The 16,653-nt window shown below is 40.3% G+C and overlaps 1 protein-coding gene and 1 long non-coding RNA gene across 2 annotated transcripts; one reads left to right on the forward strand and one right to left on the reverse strand.

Annotated features, from left to right (window-relative positions):
• The first annotated feature begins 3,347 nt into the window (after nucleotides 1-3,347).
• LOC110534259 (uncharacterized) lies at nucleotides 3,348-5,666 on the forward strand. Its single transcript, XR_002475104.3, has 4 exons — nucleotides 3,348-3,456; nucleotides 4,680-4,985; nucleotides 5,194-5,236; nucleotides 5,409-5,666. It is a non-coding gene; the product is annotated as an uncharacterized LOC110534259 (long non-coding RNA).
• Nucleotides 5,667-7,643: 1,977 nt separating this feature from the next.
• On the reverse strand, nucleotides 7,644-13,363 carry ftr82 (finTRIM family, member 82). The gene is made up of 7 exons (XM_021619011.3): nucleotides 12,487-13,363; nucleotides 10,213-10,308; nucleotides 9,674-9,907; nucleotides 9,250-9,409; nucleotides 8,983-9,033; nucleotides 8,750-8,818; nucleotides 7,644-8,517 (listed from the first exon to the last, which is right to left on the reverse strand). Exons 1-7 carry the CDS (start codon nucleotides 13,078-13,080, stop codon nucleotides 7,997-7,999), a joined length of 1,725 nt encoding a protein of 574 aa, XP_021474686.1. The 5' UTR covers nucleotides 13,081-13,363; the 3' UTR covers nucleotides 7,644-7,996.
• Between the last annotated feature and the right edge of the window lie 3,290 nt (nucleotides 13,364-16,653).

The raw sequence follows: 16,653 nt of genomic DNA on the forward strand, positions 1-16,653 counted from the left end.
TTCAGTGGTCTTGTTATCATTGCAATAGTAACATATTATATATTTTTATATCTTACAAGCATTTCACTACACTCGCATTAACATCTGCTAACCATGTGTATGTGACAAATAAAATTTGATTTGATTTTTGATTTGATGTAAAAAACATAGGTAGTGTTCATAATGGTAAATAAGTACTTTGCAGGTTTCCCCAAAATCCTGACACAAATTTACATTCAAAGAACAAGTGAGACAGATTCTCACCTTCTTTTTCACAGAAAATGCAGATATCATTAATAGGCACAAATTTGGAAATCATAGAATTACATGGATATATCTTGTGTAAAATTTTGAAGTGCACTTCCGTAACTTTGTTTGGTATACAATATTTGTAAGGCCTTAACCATGCATTTTTCCAGACAATGTCAGTAATAAGCATGTTCCAGAAAAACTTTCCTCTCGGTGTAAGTTGGTTTTGTGAATGAAGAATTTGTCTTATATATTTATTACAACAAGATTTCTCAAGTAAGCCTACGCCTTCCGATCTGAGTTCTGGATAAAATTTGTGATCATTACCAAAGCTAAGATGAGTTTTCATTAGTGTAGTTAGAACACTGGGTACGGCTTTGATCACAGAAATAAACTCTCTGAAAGGTATTGGAAACTCTTTCAATGTTATAAATTGTTCATATGTGAGAATATTACCCTTGTTGTCGAAAACATCAAGAACAAAGTCAATATTCCTCTCATGACAGCTGTGGTAGAACAATGACTTATTCCTTACAGTTATGTCTGAATTATTCCACAAAAGAGCTTTATGTGGGGAAGAATTTTGCAGGAAACTTTCATTTTCCAGGCCATTAAAGCTTATTGGTGAAACCTAGCCCATTTAGCAGTTCAGGAATATAATTACATTCCAGTAAAAATGTAAGACCTCCCAACTTATTAAACACATTATTTGTAATGAAATACCATATTGAATCAGTATTGATCAAAACATCTTTTAAACCTTTATCTTGAAAGTGTTATGTATGTCAACAAAATCCAACACTTCTAGACCGCCTTTAGCTCTTTTGTTAGAAAGGACTGACTTTTCAGTTTGTGAGACTTATTTTTCAAAATGAAGTCAAGAAAGGTCTTACTGATGTTTTTACAAGTAGCAGGATTTACACATAACGATAATGAGGGGTACACAAAACGAGACAGTCCCTCTGCCTTGGACAGAAGTACTCTCCCAAGTGTAGAAAGATCTCTTTGTAGCCAATTACTGAAAATATTTTTGGTTTTCTTAATTTTAGGAGAAAAATTCAAATATTGTCTGATTAAGTGTTTTTTTGACAGATGTATTCCTAAATATTTAACAGTCCTTTATAGGAATATTTTCTATTTCTTTATCATCAGAGTCAAATAAACATTAGATTTCACATTTAGAAACATTCAGTTTTAATCCTGATGCAATAGAAAATGCAGTTATAGCATTAAGGGCATGGGTGACCTGGGCTTTGTCTCTTAAGAAAAGAGTAGTATCATCAGCCAGTTTCTTTGTTAAAAATGGTTAAGCCATACAAATTTGCATTATTCAGAATATCTAGAGATTGAAGTTCCACAACCAAAATGAATAAAAATGGCGAAATTGGGCATCCCTGTCGTACACTTCTGTTGATACTGAATATTGTGGAAGTATTAAGGTTTAGTAACACAGAACTATTTATATCTTTGTAAAACATGCAAATTACTTTGATAACATTTTCACCAAATCCAAAAACTTTGACACCTAAAGAGAAATTCATGTTCAATTGTGTCAAAGGCTTTACAGAAGCCCAAAAATAAGACAACCACATCTGAGTCAATTGCATCTGAATAATCTATAAGGTCCAAGACTAAACAAATGTTTGAGCTTATGTTTATAATGGTATCTATTTCTTTCTTTAATCTTTTGGCATAAACCAGAGCAATCAATGTGTAATCAATATGTAATAAAGTAATTGGTCTTCAATTTTCAATTGTCAATGAGAGAAGGGTCTTTATCGGGCTTCAGAATCAATGAAATAAGGCCCTGTTTCATAGTGGAGACAATTTCCCTGCTTTTAATGCAATCTTGAACCATATTAAAAATCTGCTCTTCTAGTAACTTTTTTTTCCCACCTTTATTTAACCAGGTAGGCTAGTTGAGAACAAGTTCTCATTTGCAACTGCGACCTGCCCAAGATAAAGCAATGCAGTTCGACACATACAAAAACACATGGAATAAACAAACATACAATCAATAATACAGTAGAAAAATCTAGTCAAATATACAGCATGTGCAAATGAGGTAGGATAAGATGCAATGGATAAAATGCAATAGAACTCCCAAAACTGTCCATAGAATTCAGAGCCTCTCTAATTTCTTCAATTGACACAGGTGAATCGCAAACTGAGTGGAAATCATCCTCAATTAAAGGGACATAATTCTGAATGTGGCAAATGTAGCTTTCACAAAAATCTTCCTGAAATTGAGAGCTGTAAAGGTTTTTATAAAAGGAATTGACAAATGATGATATTGTAATGGGATCTTTGCATAAAACATTGTTCATTTTGAGTGCAGTTATAGATTTTCTTTTGTAGTTTCTCTTTTCAAGTGCAAAAAAGTAACTAGTGTTTCTTTCCCCCTCTTCAGTCCATTTAGTGTGTTGTTTAATTTCCAATATCCTCAAGTACCTTTAGATTTTTTTAGTGTCTTGTAAATTCTAGGAAATCAAGTGATGATCAGAAAAGGGAGCCAACTGATGAGCTACATCTATAACAAATTGTAACAAAAACGGGGAAATTAGGAATACATCTTTTCTAGATTGCTGTCACATAGATTTGTTGGTCGAGGTATAACCCTGTGCACCCCGAATGAAATAATGCCAGGCATCCTTAACACAGAGATCCTTGCATGATGTAGTGATAATATTGCTATTCTGAGGGCTTTGTTTGACTCGTTCTAGGAGGAAAACGATCAGCATATGCATCAGGTGTTTCATTAAAATCCCCTGAAATAATTAGAAAAGCCTCTGAGTATTTGTTGCTTAAATCCTGTACTTTCTTGGTGAAATGGGTCATATTAGGAGCATGTGAGCTATGTCCGTATACATTGCAAATGATAAAAACAGCATTGTCAAGTTTAACAGTTACTATGACCCATCTCCGGTCTTGTGAAGATGTGGATTCTAGAACGTCACCATTAAATTTGTGAATAAGTATCAAAACACCAGCAGATTTTTTTTGTTATTTTACCAGGCAAGTCAGTTAAGAACAAATTCTTATTTTCAATGACGACCTATGAACAGTGGGTTAACTGCCTATTCAGGAGCAGAAAAACAGATTTGTACCTTGTCAGTTTGGGGATTTGAACTTGCAACCTTTCGGTTACTAGTCCAACGCTCTAGGCTACCATGGCGACCCAGAATGATTTGATCCATGACTGAAATAGACCATATCTTCCCATGTAAGGTCTGTGTTTCGTGTAGACTTACCCTAGTGTGACGTTTTGATAACAGCGCAAATCTATCTCGGACAAGTTAACTTGTGTCAACATATTTGCCTATAAACGTTAGTCTTTAGTGAACTAGCCAGCTCCCCTTTCACGTGGTGACATGCTAGCTAGCATTAGCCCACCAGAGAAGCTATATTTAGCTAGCTAGATAACTCACCGTTCGTGTAGTCAGACTTGCTAGCTAACATTAGGCCAGCACCATGGCAAGGATAGTTGGTTAGTTAGCATGTCACCACTTAGAAAAGGCTGACTACACAAACAGTGAGGTAATGTTAACTGCCTGGCTAAATATCGCCTTGTAGTTAGGAACCTTGGTTGGCTAGTTAGCTACATTGGCTAAAGTTGGCTAGCCAGCTTACAAAACTACGTAATGTTTTCCCCTTACAAAATAGAAATGGTTGTACATGACTAGTAGCCCGGTGGTCAGAGTGTTGGACTAGTAACCGGAAGGTTGCAAGTTCAAACCCCCGAGCTGACAAGGTACAAATCTGTCGTTCTGCCCCTGAACAGGCAGTCATTGAAAATAAGAATTTGTTCTTAACTGACTTGCCCAGTTAAATAAAGATAAAGTAAAAAAATGGCCTGTGAAGTCAGTTAGAAATGTCAGCAGGGATGGAAATTAAGCTAGCCCAAGGCTAGCACTTTTCAGATTCTGCTAGTAGACAATGTGACACAGCAGTGACATTTTGCCTTTACAAACCACAGATTAGGACCTGAATGTAGAAATCGTTGTCTGCTGGCCAGTGCCCAAAATCCTTGTTTACTACATCCCCGCATGTCGATTGCTTTCAGACGATCCCCCTTCTTAACTGACTTGCCTAGTTAAATAAAGGTAAAATAAACTGTTGATCTCCTCAATGACCTTAAGGCTAAGGGTTTTAACTTTCGTCTTGAGAATTAGAATCAGAAGTACAGTCATATAGCTCATCACAATACTTTGCCTCTTCAGACAAATAGTACCCTAGACTGTCCTGATCTAGTTGATCATCCCAGATAATTTCTCCAGCCCAGTAGAAATGTCCCATCCACATAGTAGGATTTTAGATCTGCAGATAGACAAAAGCCCAGTCTATTTTACCCTTACTATAGGCAAGTCTGTGGATTATGGTATTTTAATATAGATGTTACCATTTAGGTAATCAACTTTTGCTAGCAAAGTTTTTTTTTTTTCGTCTTTCAGATGGGAAGACCGGAAAAACCCAGTGACAACACTCGGGTCTGGCCCTGTATTTTCTAGAAAATGTAGCTCATCCACCATGGCAGAAGAGGAAGATTCAGACTGTCGATTGGGAAAACAAGAACAGACGATGAAAGTTGAGTGTTGAGGGACCACTTGAATTTTTAGATGCATCGACATTTTGACTTTGTCCTTTTCCCATGTTTTAGACATGAGGCGTGACATGCAGAACAGTCTCACCCCACAAGAAGCTGTGCATGATTAATTCCGCCCTCAGCAAGGAGACCTGAGGGTACTCTCACTCTGGGGGTAAGACAACATTTAAGCATCACAGATATACATTTCCACTGTGCCCATGATGAAATGCACTGTGAATTGTGTTGTACTACTGAATGAAACTGAGGAGATGCACTCAAACCAGACTTTGTGATTGAACTTACGTTAACTACATTTCTTTAGTTGGCTGCTTTGAGTAACAATCTTCATTCATTATTGACTTGTTTTTCAACAATGTCAGGTACAGGCAGGGGTGACTGGGTCCTTAAGCAAGTAAGACACGGGTAAGAAATAATTTGAACATCACAGATATAAATGTCCACTGTGCCCATGATCAAGTTAACTACCTTACTTTAGTTGGCTGCTTTGGTCAAAACGTGTTTGTAATATAACCTATTCTGTGAGCCTAGTGTGTGTATATGAACTATGTGGAATATTTTTGGACCATTAAAACAGGTACTGCCAGGAGGAGGAGTCTGTCAGAGGTTGTCACGCTGGATGGGGATGAGAAGAAGCAGACACAAATAGGTGTTGTCAGCCACAAAACTTTAAAAAAGAAGAAGAAGCCTATGAGCAGAGAACACTTGACAAACATTTGTCTTGAAGTAGAATTACAGAAATACAGAAATCATTGTGGTGTCAAAACTAAACTTGAAGCTGCTTCATTGGGCATGTTGTTTATATGGATTAAACATATGTTTGAGTTGATAAATACACAGGAATATCAATTAATTTAGCGAAAAGACATGCAAGACTACTGTAACGGCAATCCTTTCAAACATGTTTTTATTATGGTAGGCTAAATAATTAATATTAGTGACTATCACTAACATTCACTCAGAATCACAGTGTTTTGTCATGTAGGACTGTTCACAGCACAAGGCCCAAATAAATCATTGTTGTGATTATTTAGGCTGTTCATGTCTCACACTAAACACTATTGAGGCCATTGTAAAAATCTGTGGGGCTTGCCTTCACTGATATTCAGCATCAAACAGTCACTGGAATGAAGCAAATAATAATCTCCTAGTTGACTTAAACAGGCCATTAAGTCCTTAAACAGCTTATATAACTTTAACATCAAACAGATTCTCCTCAAGAAAAATGCCTCATTTGATTTGACAGCTCACAAACTAATCAGTCATTTAATGGAAAATAATGATGATGATAATATAAACAATTTGTACTATAATTAGCCACAACTGAAGTTCCCCTTGGGGAAAAAAATACAATTACTCTATTAAATAAAAAATTAAGGGTACACTCAGCCTTGGGTTTGCCTTTATTGGTCATGTACACACATTTACAGATGTTATCGCAGGAACAGCGAAATGTTTCTAGCTTTAACAGTGCAGTAATACCCACATCAATACATTTTTTAAAACCCAATACACACATAATCACGAAAAATTATATAGAAGTTAAGAAATATCAGAATGAGCAATGTCAGAGACCGGAATATACTGCATATACTGCATGCAGTATATATATATATATATATATATATATATATATATATATGCAGTATATGCATATGCTATATATATATATATATATGTATATATATGTATATATAAAATAATCATGAGTGTCATCCCCATCACCTTTGGGATGAATTGGAATGCAGCAATATTCCAACATCTAGTGGAAAGCCTTCCCAGAAGAGTGGAGGCTGTTAAAGCAGCAACTACATATTAATGCCCATGATTTTGGAATGAGATGTTTGACGAGCAGGTGTCCACATACTATTGGTCAGCTCTGTGCAGGCCAGTGAAGTTCTTCCACACCGATCTCGACAAACCATTTCTGTATGGACCTCGCTTTGTGCACGGAGGGCATTGTCATCCTGAAACAGGAAAGGGCCTTCTCCAAACTGTTGCTGCAAAGTTGGAAGCACAGAATCATCTAGAATGTCATTGTTTGCTCTAACGTTAAGATTTCCCTTCACTGGAACTAAAGGGCCTAGCCCCAACCATGAAAAACAGCCCCAGACCATTATTCCTCATCCACCAAACTTTACAGCGGGCACTATGACTTGGGGCAGGTACCGTTCTCCTGGCATCTGCCAAACCCAAATTCGTCTGTTGGACTGACAGATGGTGAAGCGTGATTCATCACTCCAGAGAACGCGTTTCCACTGCTACAAAGTCCAATGGCGGCAAGCTTTACACCACTCCAGCTGATGCTTGGCATTGCGCATCATGATTTTAAGCTGCTTGGCCATGAAAACCAATTCACAAAGCTCCCGACAAACAGTTCTTGTGCTGACTTTGCTTCCAGAGGCAGTTTGGAACTTCAGTAATTGAGTGTTGCAACTGAGGACAGATGATTTTTACGCACTACGCGCTTCAGCACTCGGTCCCATTCTGTGAGCTTGTGTGGCCTACCACTTTGCGGCTGAGCCCTTGTTGCTTCTAGATGTTTCCACTTCACAATAGCAGCACTTAGCGTTGACCGGGGCAGCTCTAGCAGTGCATACATTTGATGAACTGACTTACAAAGGTGGCATCCTTTGACGGTGCCACGTTGAAAGTCACTGAGCTCTTCAGTTCTATTCTACTGCCAATGTTTGTTTATGGAGAATGCATGGCTGTGTGCTCAATTTTATACACCTGTCCGCAGCAAGTGTGGCTGAAAATCCAAATCCACAAATGTTGAACTTGTGTGTGTGTGTATATATATATATATATATGAGTAGTCATTTCATCTTTATTGAAAATAGTTATTCTTGTCATAAAAAGCTAACTGTTACATACAGTACAAACACATTTAGTTGGCCATGTAGATACTAGTTTTTCAAAATACCATTAGATAAAGAATACTTGGTCAGATAAAGGTTATATGTTTACATACAATGTAATTATTAGGACCTCTGCTCATTCAAATGTTTAGAAAATTCATAAAATAGAACTATTGGATAGAGCAATGTGGCACAGTCAGTCTTAAAGAAAAACAAAACAAATTACAAATGATGCTTAGCGAACCGTGTGAAAAATAAACCAAAACGTCTTTTTCACCAAGGAATAAGAGGCACATGTTAGTGTTCATTTGAGCTGACAGATCTTGACCGAGGTTCCAACTCCAAAGCCGGGATAGAGGGGCTCCACAAACATGGTTTCGAACCTGTGCAGGAGAGTCATGTGGTTGCCTATACTGAAGAAGGCCAGGACCCCTGCCGAGTGGTCTAGGTAGACCCCTATCCTCGGTGAATGGGGCGCATTGATGGCTTTATCTGCCCTGTTGTGCCAGGCTGAGTACCCTGTATCAGAACACAGCAGGCTCCAAGACTTATCATTATAGCCCAGCAGACACAGTGATCCTTTCCCCTTGCGGCTGATTCCCTTATAGGCCACCCCCATGGAGAACTCCCCGCTCCACTCGATCTCCCAGTAGAAGCGGCCACCAGACAGGGCCTCGCGGCACAGCACTTGCGCGAAGCTGTCAAACCTTTCCGGGGTGTCAGAGTAGGGCTGGAGGTCCCTGGTTCGGATCACCTTTCTGCTGCTCTCCGACAGGTGTAGCTCCTTGTAGGCTGTGCTGGGGTCCAGTCTCAGCTGGCAGAAGTCTGGGGGAGGGATGTGAAATGGGTCAACATTAGTGTTGTTCTGTGATACAGGTTTGAGTCAACAGGCTTATGAAGAGATAATAAGCCTGGTCTCAGATCTGGTTTGTACTATCTTGCCAACTCCTATGGTCATTGTTTGGCATGACAATGACCATAGGCGTTGGTAAGAAAGCACAAACAGATCTGGAACCAGGTTTGAGAGTAGGTGCTAATTGAACAAATATGTACTTACATTTCAGAAACTCTGATCTGGTCTTGGGCTCTGGTGGAGGAGGGCTGTCCACTGTCATGACTTCTATGACTAGAAGGTGAAAATAGAAGACAATGTCTCAATGTCTATTCAAATCCACAGCACTGAATTTCTTCATAGGCCTTCACCATTACATTTTTTGTTTGCTAGTGTGTTATCTAACTTTACACAACGAACAAACATCATATATACAGTACACTGATCACAAGACTCACCTCTGCTGCTTTTCTCTCTCTTTTCTGTCGTATAAACAGGGACCTCGTTCACTGTGAGGGGCAATATAAAAGGTAGTCAGCAAAACATTGTGTCTTGGCTACTGTTAACAGAATTTCAGATATACTGTGTATTGTTTTTAAGATATAAAACAAATGATGGTCAGTTAGACACTGGTTGTATATGTTCTAGTCTCACAGGTCAGACAATTGCTTCTGAAATAGGACACGGGAAAGACTGGAAATGGAGGCTATGTATGTTGTTTTGACCTGACTTGGAGATCTTCACAAGTTCCTCTCTACCCAGCTCCTCCAGACGATCCTTGATCTCTGCCACGGCTTTCCTGGCTGCGCTGAACGAGAAGTCTGGGTTCACCGACACTCTGGGGATAAAGCCATCATCCGTGGGAGTACACAGATAGTTGAAGTTCTGTATAAAAATAATCATGAGTGTCATCAAATAAGCATGTTCAAGGACCAACAATGAACGAGCAGCAGAGGAACATTTTGTAGAGATCCATGACTTTGATTGCTGCTTAATATCATTGCAATATTGAACCTTTTATAGATCCAATTTTCTTGCACTTTAAAATTTAGTGGACATCCACTGACCACTATAAGTGAATGTACTGTATGTACTACAGAATATTCAGAACATACAGTATGTAATTGTATGTAGTCCTCTCAGTTTCACCTGTAGGAAGTGGATGTGGTCCTCAGTGCTGTACAGCTGTTTGAGTCCCGTCTCCTTCTTCTTCAGCTCATCTATCTCCTGCTCCAGCCTCTCCACCAGCCCCTCAGCCTGGTTGAATGCAGCCTTCTCGTTGATGCCAATCATCTTTGTCACCTCTGACCTCATTCTCTCGATGGAGCGGATCATATCCTCAAACATCTTCTCACTCTCCGCCATGGCCCTCCGGGCTGAGCTCTGGACAACACAGTTAATGATTCATTTATCTCAGGTCAAGAGGCCTATACACATAAGCTAGTTGTACATTTCTAGACAAGACACAGTCATCATTGATACATTGTGAGTTACAGGCTGCCATGCAGAAGGTCATCACACATTAATTTGATCTACATTTCTCTGCTTTAATTGGGAATCAGGAATGTAGTTTAACAAGAAAATTATATCTCACGTTTTTTTAAACATTGAACATGACAGAGCAGTTATGAGTTAGTGTATGAAATAGACAATCATCAGACAATGTTTTCAAGACATTTTCTCCTTACCTTTAGTGAGTCCACTGCTGTTCTCAGTTCCTCCAGCTCCTTCACCCTGTCCTGACATTTCTGTCTGATCTCAGCTTGAGCAACTCCCAGGAGTTTCTGTTGAGGTGACACCACAGAATCATCAACACAATACCTCTTACAAGTGAGTCACAGGCGGCACCTCAATTGGGGAGGACGGGCTCATAGTAATGGCTGGAACGGAATCAATGGAATGGTATCGAACACACGTTTTTCATGTGTTTGTTACCATTCCATTTACTCCATTCCAGGCATCATTATGAGCCATCCTCCATTCAGCAGCCTCCTGTGAGTGAATATTTAAGGGCCTTGCATGTCATTTAGTTCACGATTAGTATCATTAAATTTGTTATGCCTTCCAACTTGGCCTTGATTATGTAATGTCACTGAATGGTTTATTTGTGGTTAACAGTGAATGGTTTATTTGTGGTTAACAGTGACCATGTACAGCGTTATCTTGAGGGGCATTGCATGTGTGTATGTTATACTCTGCAATTAAGATCGAATGCTTATTTCTCATACTGTTATTAGTTAATAGGTCGTTTGTGTTTCTTTATGAAGTTAAAAAAACGTATCTTATGTGACAAAGATGCAATTATACTATGAGAGTAATAGTGCCTTTTTCCCATAACAAGCTTAGATCTAAAGATCTACTCAGAATGGGCGGCTTTACCTCCGAAGGAGGGGGGAAAAAATAACCTCATGGAATCCTGACCATGCCAGGAATGTGAAACTACTGCTGTATGCCTGAGCCTGACTTCTAAAGATATGTTTTAAGGTGCACACATACTGGCCTATACAGTATAGAGAGGAGAGGGAGAGCTAATTCAGCCTTTACTCAAAACCTACCAGCCCATTCTTCAAGATAAGCTCAAGGAATGTGGGGAATCTAGGGAGAGGGGATAGGGGGAAGAGAGGGAGGGGAGTGTGAAAGAGAAGGAGTGAAGCCATGGGAGAGGAGAGTCAGGTTGTAAATCTGGGGATGAGAGGAACCAGTCTCCCCATTTAGCAAACAGAAAGGCTGAATTATGGCCTTTGTAAAAAGCTTTTCTTCACAGTATTACGATGATGTCATATAAATGTCCTTGATATACATTAATGTCAAAGATATTGGTGATACTAATGTAAAAGTAACATACTGTATATTAGTGTGGCTGTTTTAAAAACTGTAGCTTTTGACTGCCAATTCTGGCAGCCCATTCGAATGGAGACTGATTTGGACGCAGTGGCTGGTCATGGTCAGGTCAATGGTTTGTTGATCATAAATAGGACATGCGGTTAGACAAGGCCTTGATTCAGTCTCTGCATTCTGGTACAACTGCATTCCATTATCACCATCCCCACTACCAGGCTCAAACCCAGCCCCTTCCCATAGGTGGGTTTCAAAGTTCAGTCCAGGAAACTAGAGTCTTTAGTTTCTGTAATAATATAGCCCCAAATACACCAGGCTAGAAACCCTGGGTCTGCCCTTGGTGTATTTGGGTCTTCCTGGGACTTGAGACCCCTGTTTGTAAGCCGGGAACATGGCTATCAGATAGGGAACACTGTCTCATCAAGCACAGCTGGAACACCACAAACCTTTACCACATATTAAGAACACATTCCTCGATCAAACTCACAGCTAATCAGAGAGTTGTACTTGTTTTGGATGTGTGAGTGTGCTTGCCTGACCTGCAGGAGTGGGTGGTAACACTGGCTGGTTGGTGAGCTAGCTGGGTCAAAGTACAAACGTTGCAGAGGTGGTGGCAGTGGGTGGAGGAGTGGGGGTTGGGAATACTACGCGTCTGCCTAACCCCACATTCCTGTATCATCAACACGCACCACCATAATCCACTGGCCACTCACTCACATCCCTGTCCCGTATTTCCCCTCTGACTAACTACCTAGTTCTGTTCGCTCACTGAGAGAAATGTGGTTCTTTAGGAGGGAAGCAGGTGTTGGTGAATAAACCATTAGTCAGTTAACCTTTGAGTCAGTTCTAGAACACTCCCCTTAAAGTGACTGTGCCTTGTACCTTCTGTGAGTAGTGATTTCTGCCATATGACAGACTGAACAAGTTATTTACATTGTATGTAAAGTATCCAGATATCCTCACATCACACTTGATTTCAGTTTAAATTATTCATATTTTGATTTCTAAATACAAATCATTCTGTGAAAAATTGTAAACCTACAAGTCAAGGTCTGGGCTACTCCCATAAAACTCACAGTTAAGCCTGACACTCGGATAGAAAGAAACATATCTCTTCTCCTTACCTGTTTCTCACTCCTCTCTGCCTCGGCTGAGACGATGTCATGTCCCTTGTGTTCGCTGACAGTACAGATGGCACAGATACACATCTGGTCAGTCCGGCAAAACAGCTCCAGGGACTTCTGGTGCTGGGGGCAGATCTTTCTGTCCAGGTTCCCCAGCTCGTCCACCAGCTTGTGCCTTTTGAATGTGGCTGACTCATAGTGGGGCTTCAGGTGCTTCTCACAGTATGAGGCCAGGCAGTTCAGGCAGGACTTAACAGCCTTGAGCTTCTTACCAGAGCAGTAGTCACAGGGCACGTCGGCAGGCCCAGCAAAGGTGTTCCCTGGGGGTGTGAGGTTCAGGTTGAGGTTGGCACCAGTCTTCTTGATCTTCTCTGCCACCTTGGTGAGCATAGTGTTGGGCCTGAGCACAGGCCTCTGGGTGAAGGTGATCTTACACTGGGGGCAGATGTAGATCCCTGTGTAGTCTGCCTCATTCCAGTAGCCGCTGATGCAGTCCATGCAGAAACTGTGTCCGCAGGGGATAGCCACGGGGTCCCTCAGCAGCCCCACACACAGTGGGCAGCTGAAGTAATCCGAAGACGTGGGATCAGCCATCGTCGCTACTCACTACACTACACAAACACACCTCAGAACTGTAGAGAGAGAGAAAGGCAGACAGACAGAGGAATCTACAGAGGGATCTAACCAGTGCACTAGGGAGTCCGCCGTCCACAAGAGTGTGGCAGAGCCTGCCAGAGACAGGACCTACTTGTATTTCTGAATTCCAGAGGTTATTGATTGAAAGCAGGCTCTACCCCTGTGCTGCCTGGGAGAGTATGTAGAGCTCAGCCCAGTTCAGATAAACAGGTTGAGCAAAGGCTGTAGGAGACTTAAAGGGAGGGGGAGAGAGCGAGGGGGCGGGCTGAAAGGAGATAAAAAAAAAAAATAGGGGATAGGCTGAGGCAGGGAGAATTAATTAATTGTATCACACAGGGAGGCACTAACTGCTGCTAAATATGCCTGCATTTTTGGGGGTGTTTGGTGTTTGGTCTGATTCTATTTTTTTAACTGTATTTGACTTGATAGTGTACAAACTACACTGTAGGCTGGATCAGTTAATCATTGTTTTGTGTGCTGATCAGAGACTACGATACAGAGATAGAGATACAGCATTGTTTTCAAATATATATATTTTTTCCCATTTTCACCCTCAAACTCAACTGGAACAGATGTCATAGGCCCTACATTAGATGCAGTTGAATAGACATAAATGCACATTTTGTGGAAGATAAGGTTTTGAAGGGGCTGGAGTCCACCTACTGAACAAACAAACCTGCTCCCACCACAAACAGGATAGGATAGGATACATTTCAAATTTCAGAGGGGATCTTTTTCTATCTTTTGTGACCCAAAACAAACAGCAGTACCTGTCACTGTTTGAACTGCCTGCCACAGGTGTTTTGACAAAGAGCAGTTAGAGTTCAGGACAGAAGTTATTGTATATATTTAAACAGCAGCCTGTTGAACTAGTCTAACTGCCCAACAGATGCATCCCAGGAGGTTGGTGGCACCTTAATTGGGGAGGTAGGCCTCGTGGTAATAGCTGGAGCAGAATAAGTATTATGGTTTCAAATACAGCAAGCACATGGTTCCAATGTGTTGGATGCCATTCCATTTGCTCTGTTCCAGCCATTATTGTGAGCAGCCTCCACCAGAGGTGCATGGAGTAGTAAAAGTAGATATGGTGTGTGTTAAACAGAGAGAGAAAAAAAATGCTCATTAGAGGCAGCCAAAAGAGAACATTGCAATCACAGAAACATGTTTGACAAAACATTCCTATCTCTTACAGGTTTATCTGTCTGATGTCGATCTGAATGCTTCACATATTTTTAAGATATTGTGCCATGTAAAAATGTATCTAGCCCATGACTTAAGTCCCCTGGTTACTTTAGTATTTGGTATGTACAGGATAAACATATCCTGTGTCTTTATTAGCTATAGTCTAAAACCAGCAGAGTCCATCTTTCAAGAAACACACCTTGGTTTCTATATTGCCAAGTGTCATCCTATCCTCTTTCTCCCATGACAGGCTTATTTAGTAATATTACAGTAATATTACAAAGGCTTTAAAGAGTAAGCCTTTAAAGGGGCAATCTGCAGTTGCTACATACATTTTTGTAATTAAAAATTCATTATATGTACCCATTGATACTTGAAGAATATAACTTGTGAGCTTATTTCAGCTGTCATACCCAATCAGAACCCCAAATATAAGCTTGTTGTACTACAATTTTTAAACAAAGTAAATGTAAACTAACACTATATAGCTTCAAAACATGGTAAAACTATTTTTGATATCTTGCATCCATAGCTCTGTTTATTAATTTGTCTATGACCTGACGAAGATCAAACTCGGATCAAAACGTTGTCTTTTTTTTGTGTGTCTGATTAATTCACCATGGGAGCATACCAGAGTTGCTGACATTTCTTTGATACATTTCTCCAGGCCCATCCCTCAGCTTTCTATGGAAACAGGGACCGGGAGGATGCTTTGTTAATGTTTCAACTGCTGGTTTCGCTTTAAAGACCCATCCCACTGGGCACACACTGGTTGAATAAACGTTGTTTCAATGAAACCAACATGGAATTGACATTGAATTAATGTAGGTGCCCAGTGGGATGGCCCATTCTCACCCTAGAATTCTGGATCAATTCTGACATCATGAACTAATTATCTCATTTGCATTTCAATTTACACCTGGGTTTCCTCTTGGGCCAAGGATGTGGCCATACTGTAGTGCACATTTCTCTCTCTCACTAGTTCACTAAAGAGGACCTAAATGAGAAGCTCATTACCCTGTAGCCAGAATGTAATGTGTGAGGTAGTGGACCTTAGAGATAAAATGGTTTGCTGAATTATCTTATTCCAGAAGAGTTGATAGGCATACTAAATTTACAATTATTTAAATTACAGGGCCACCGAAACAACCGGTTGCGTAAGGCCGTGTACGCAACTCCTCCCTCATTGCATATCTTACATCATTGCACTTTAGAGATAGTTTCGCCTCTCTCCGTATTTGGTCAGGTTTCTGATAAGCCAGTTTCTCTTCCTCTTTTTTTTGTGTGGATCAGATACCAGGAAAGTAGACCAATCCAGAGTAAAAGCAGCCCTCTGTTTTCCTTATTGATTAACGAGAGAGAGAGAGAGAGAGAGACAGACTATGATGGAAAGGGTCATACACTGCCAAATGCATGGTCTTGATTTATGTGACAAAAAATAATCTAGTTATACAGTAACAACACACAGGTATACAAGTTAGGCTCATCTGATTAGGTACAGACACTTCCCATTTTTATGAAAAGCAATGCACAAGGCCTGCAATGTCTTGCAATGTACTTAATAAAGAGAGACTAATGCCCATCACTCAAAGTTATTGGGCGAGGAAGCAGTTTGGTTGTCATAAATGCATAAACATGTCCTAGTTATGTCTTTTGATCAGACAGGCATAAAACCCTACGGTTTACAAGGTGAAAGGTCAACATTCATTAAACCAAACATTCTCTTGCATCAGGTGTAGTGAGGGGTAACCAGGAGATTTCAGTCTGGGGATGTTGTTGTGGAGAGTCAGTAAGAGAGTAAGAAATTACAAAATGGCTGTGTGAGTGTAGGATTACTTCCTAAATGGCTCCCTAATACCTATATAGTGCACTAGGGCTCATAGGTTGCTGGTCATCGTAGTGAACTATGTAGGGAATTGGGTGCCATTTGATACGCAACCTAGAAGTCAAAGACCCAGCTGTGTCTGTGTGTGATTGGTCAGAATATGGAGAGAGACAAAGTATTTACAAGTGTTGCCTTGGAACAATGGTTACCTTTGTTAGTGCTGGCTGGCAGATACACAGGGCTGGCGAGGAGGAGTCTGGACAGGGGCCAGATCACAGGGAACAGGTTGTTGCTGCACACTGCAGAACAGACCTCCACAACAAATAGGGGCAAAAAGGGACAATTGTTGATGTGGATTAAATATATATTTTTTATGACATTTGTGTGGTACTTTGGACAGTTCACTTGGAAAAGTACCTAGAAAACAGAGACAGAAATGTATTATGCAAATGTAGGTTGTAGATTTAACATTGGCTCTGCATGGAAATGTATGAAAGCAACCAGTGAATCCATTGAGACAATGT

The sequence above is a fragment of the Oncorhynchus mykiss genome, chromosome 10 (assembly GCF_057628025.1).
Source record: "Oncorhynchus mykiss isolate SJ-2025 chromosome 10, ASM5762802v1, whole genome shotgun sequence".
NCBI classification, from domain to species: Eukaryota; Metazoa; Chordata; class Actinopteri; order Salmoniformes; family Salmonidae; genus Oncorhynchus; species Oncorhynchus mykiss.

Excerpts from the sequence above, each read along its gene's own strand:
- ftr82 (XM_021619011.3), bottom strand. The coding sequence starts at position 13,080 with ATGGCTGATCCCACGTCTTCGGATTACTTCAGCTGCCCACTGTGTGTG. Across the intron at positions 10,309-12,486 it reads CAGAGAGGAGTGAGAAACAG|AAACTCCTGGGAGTTGCTCA; the intron begins GTAAGGAGAAGA and ends TCACCTCAACAG. Across the intron at positions 9,034-9,249 it reads TGTGAAGATCTCCAAGTCAG|TGAACGAGGTCCCTGTTTAT; the intron begins GTCAAAACAACA and ends TGCCCCTCACAG.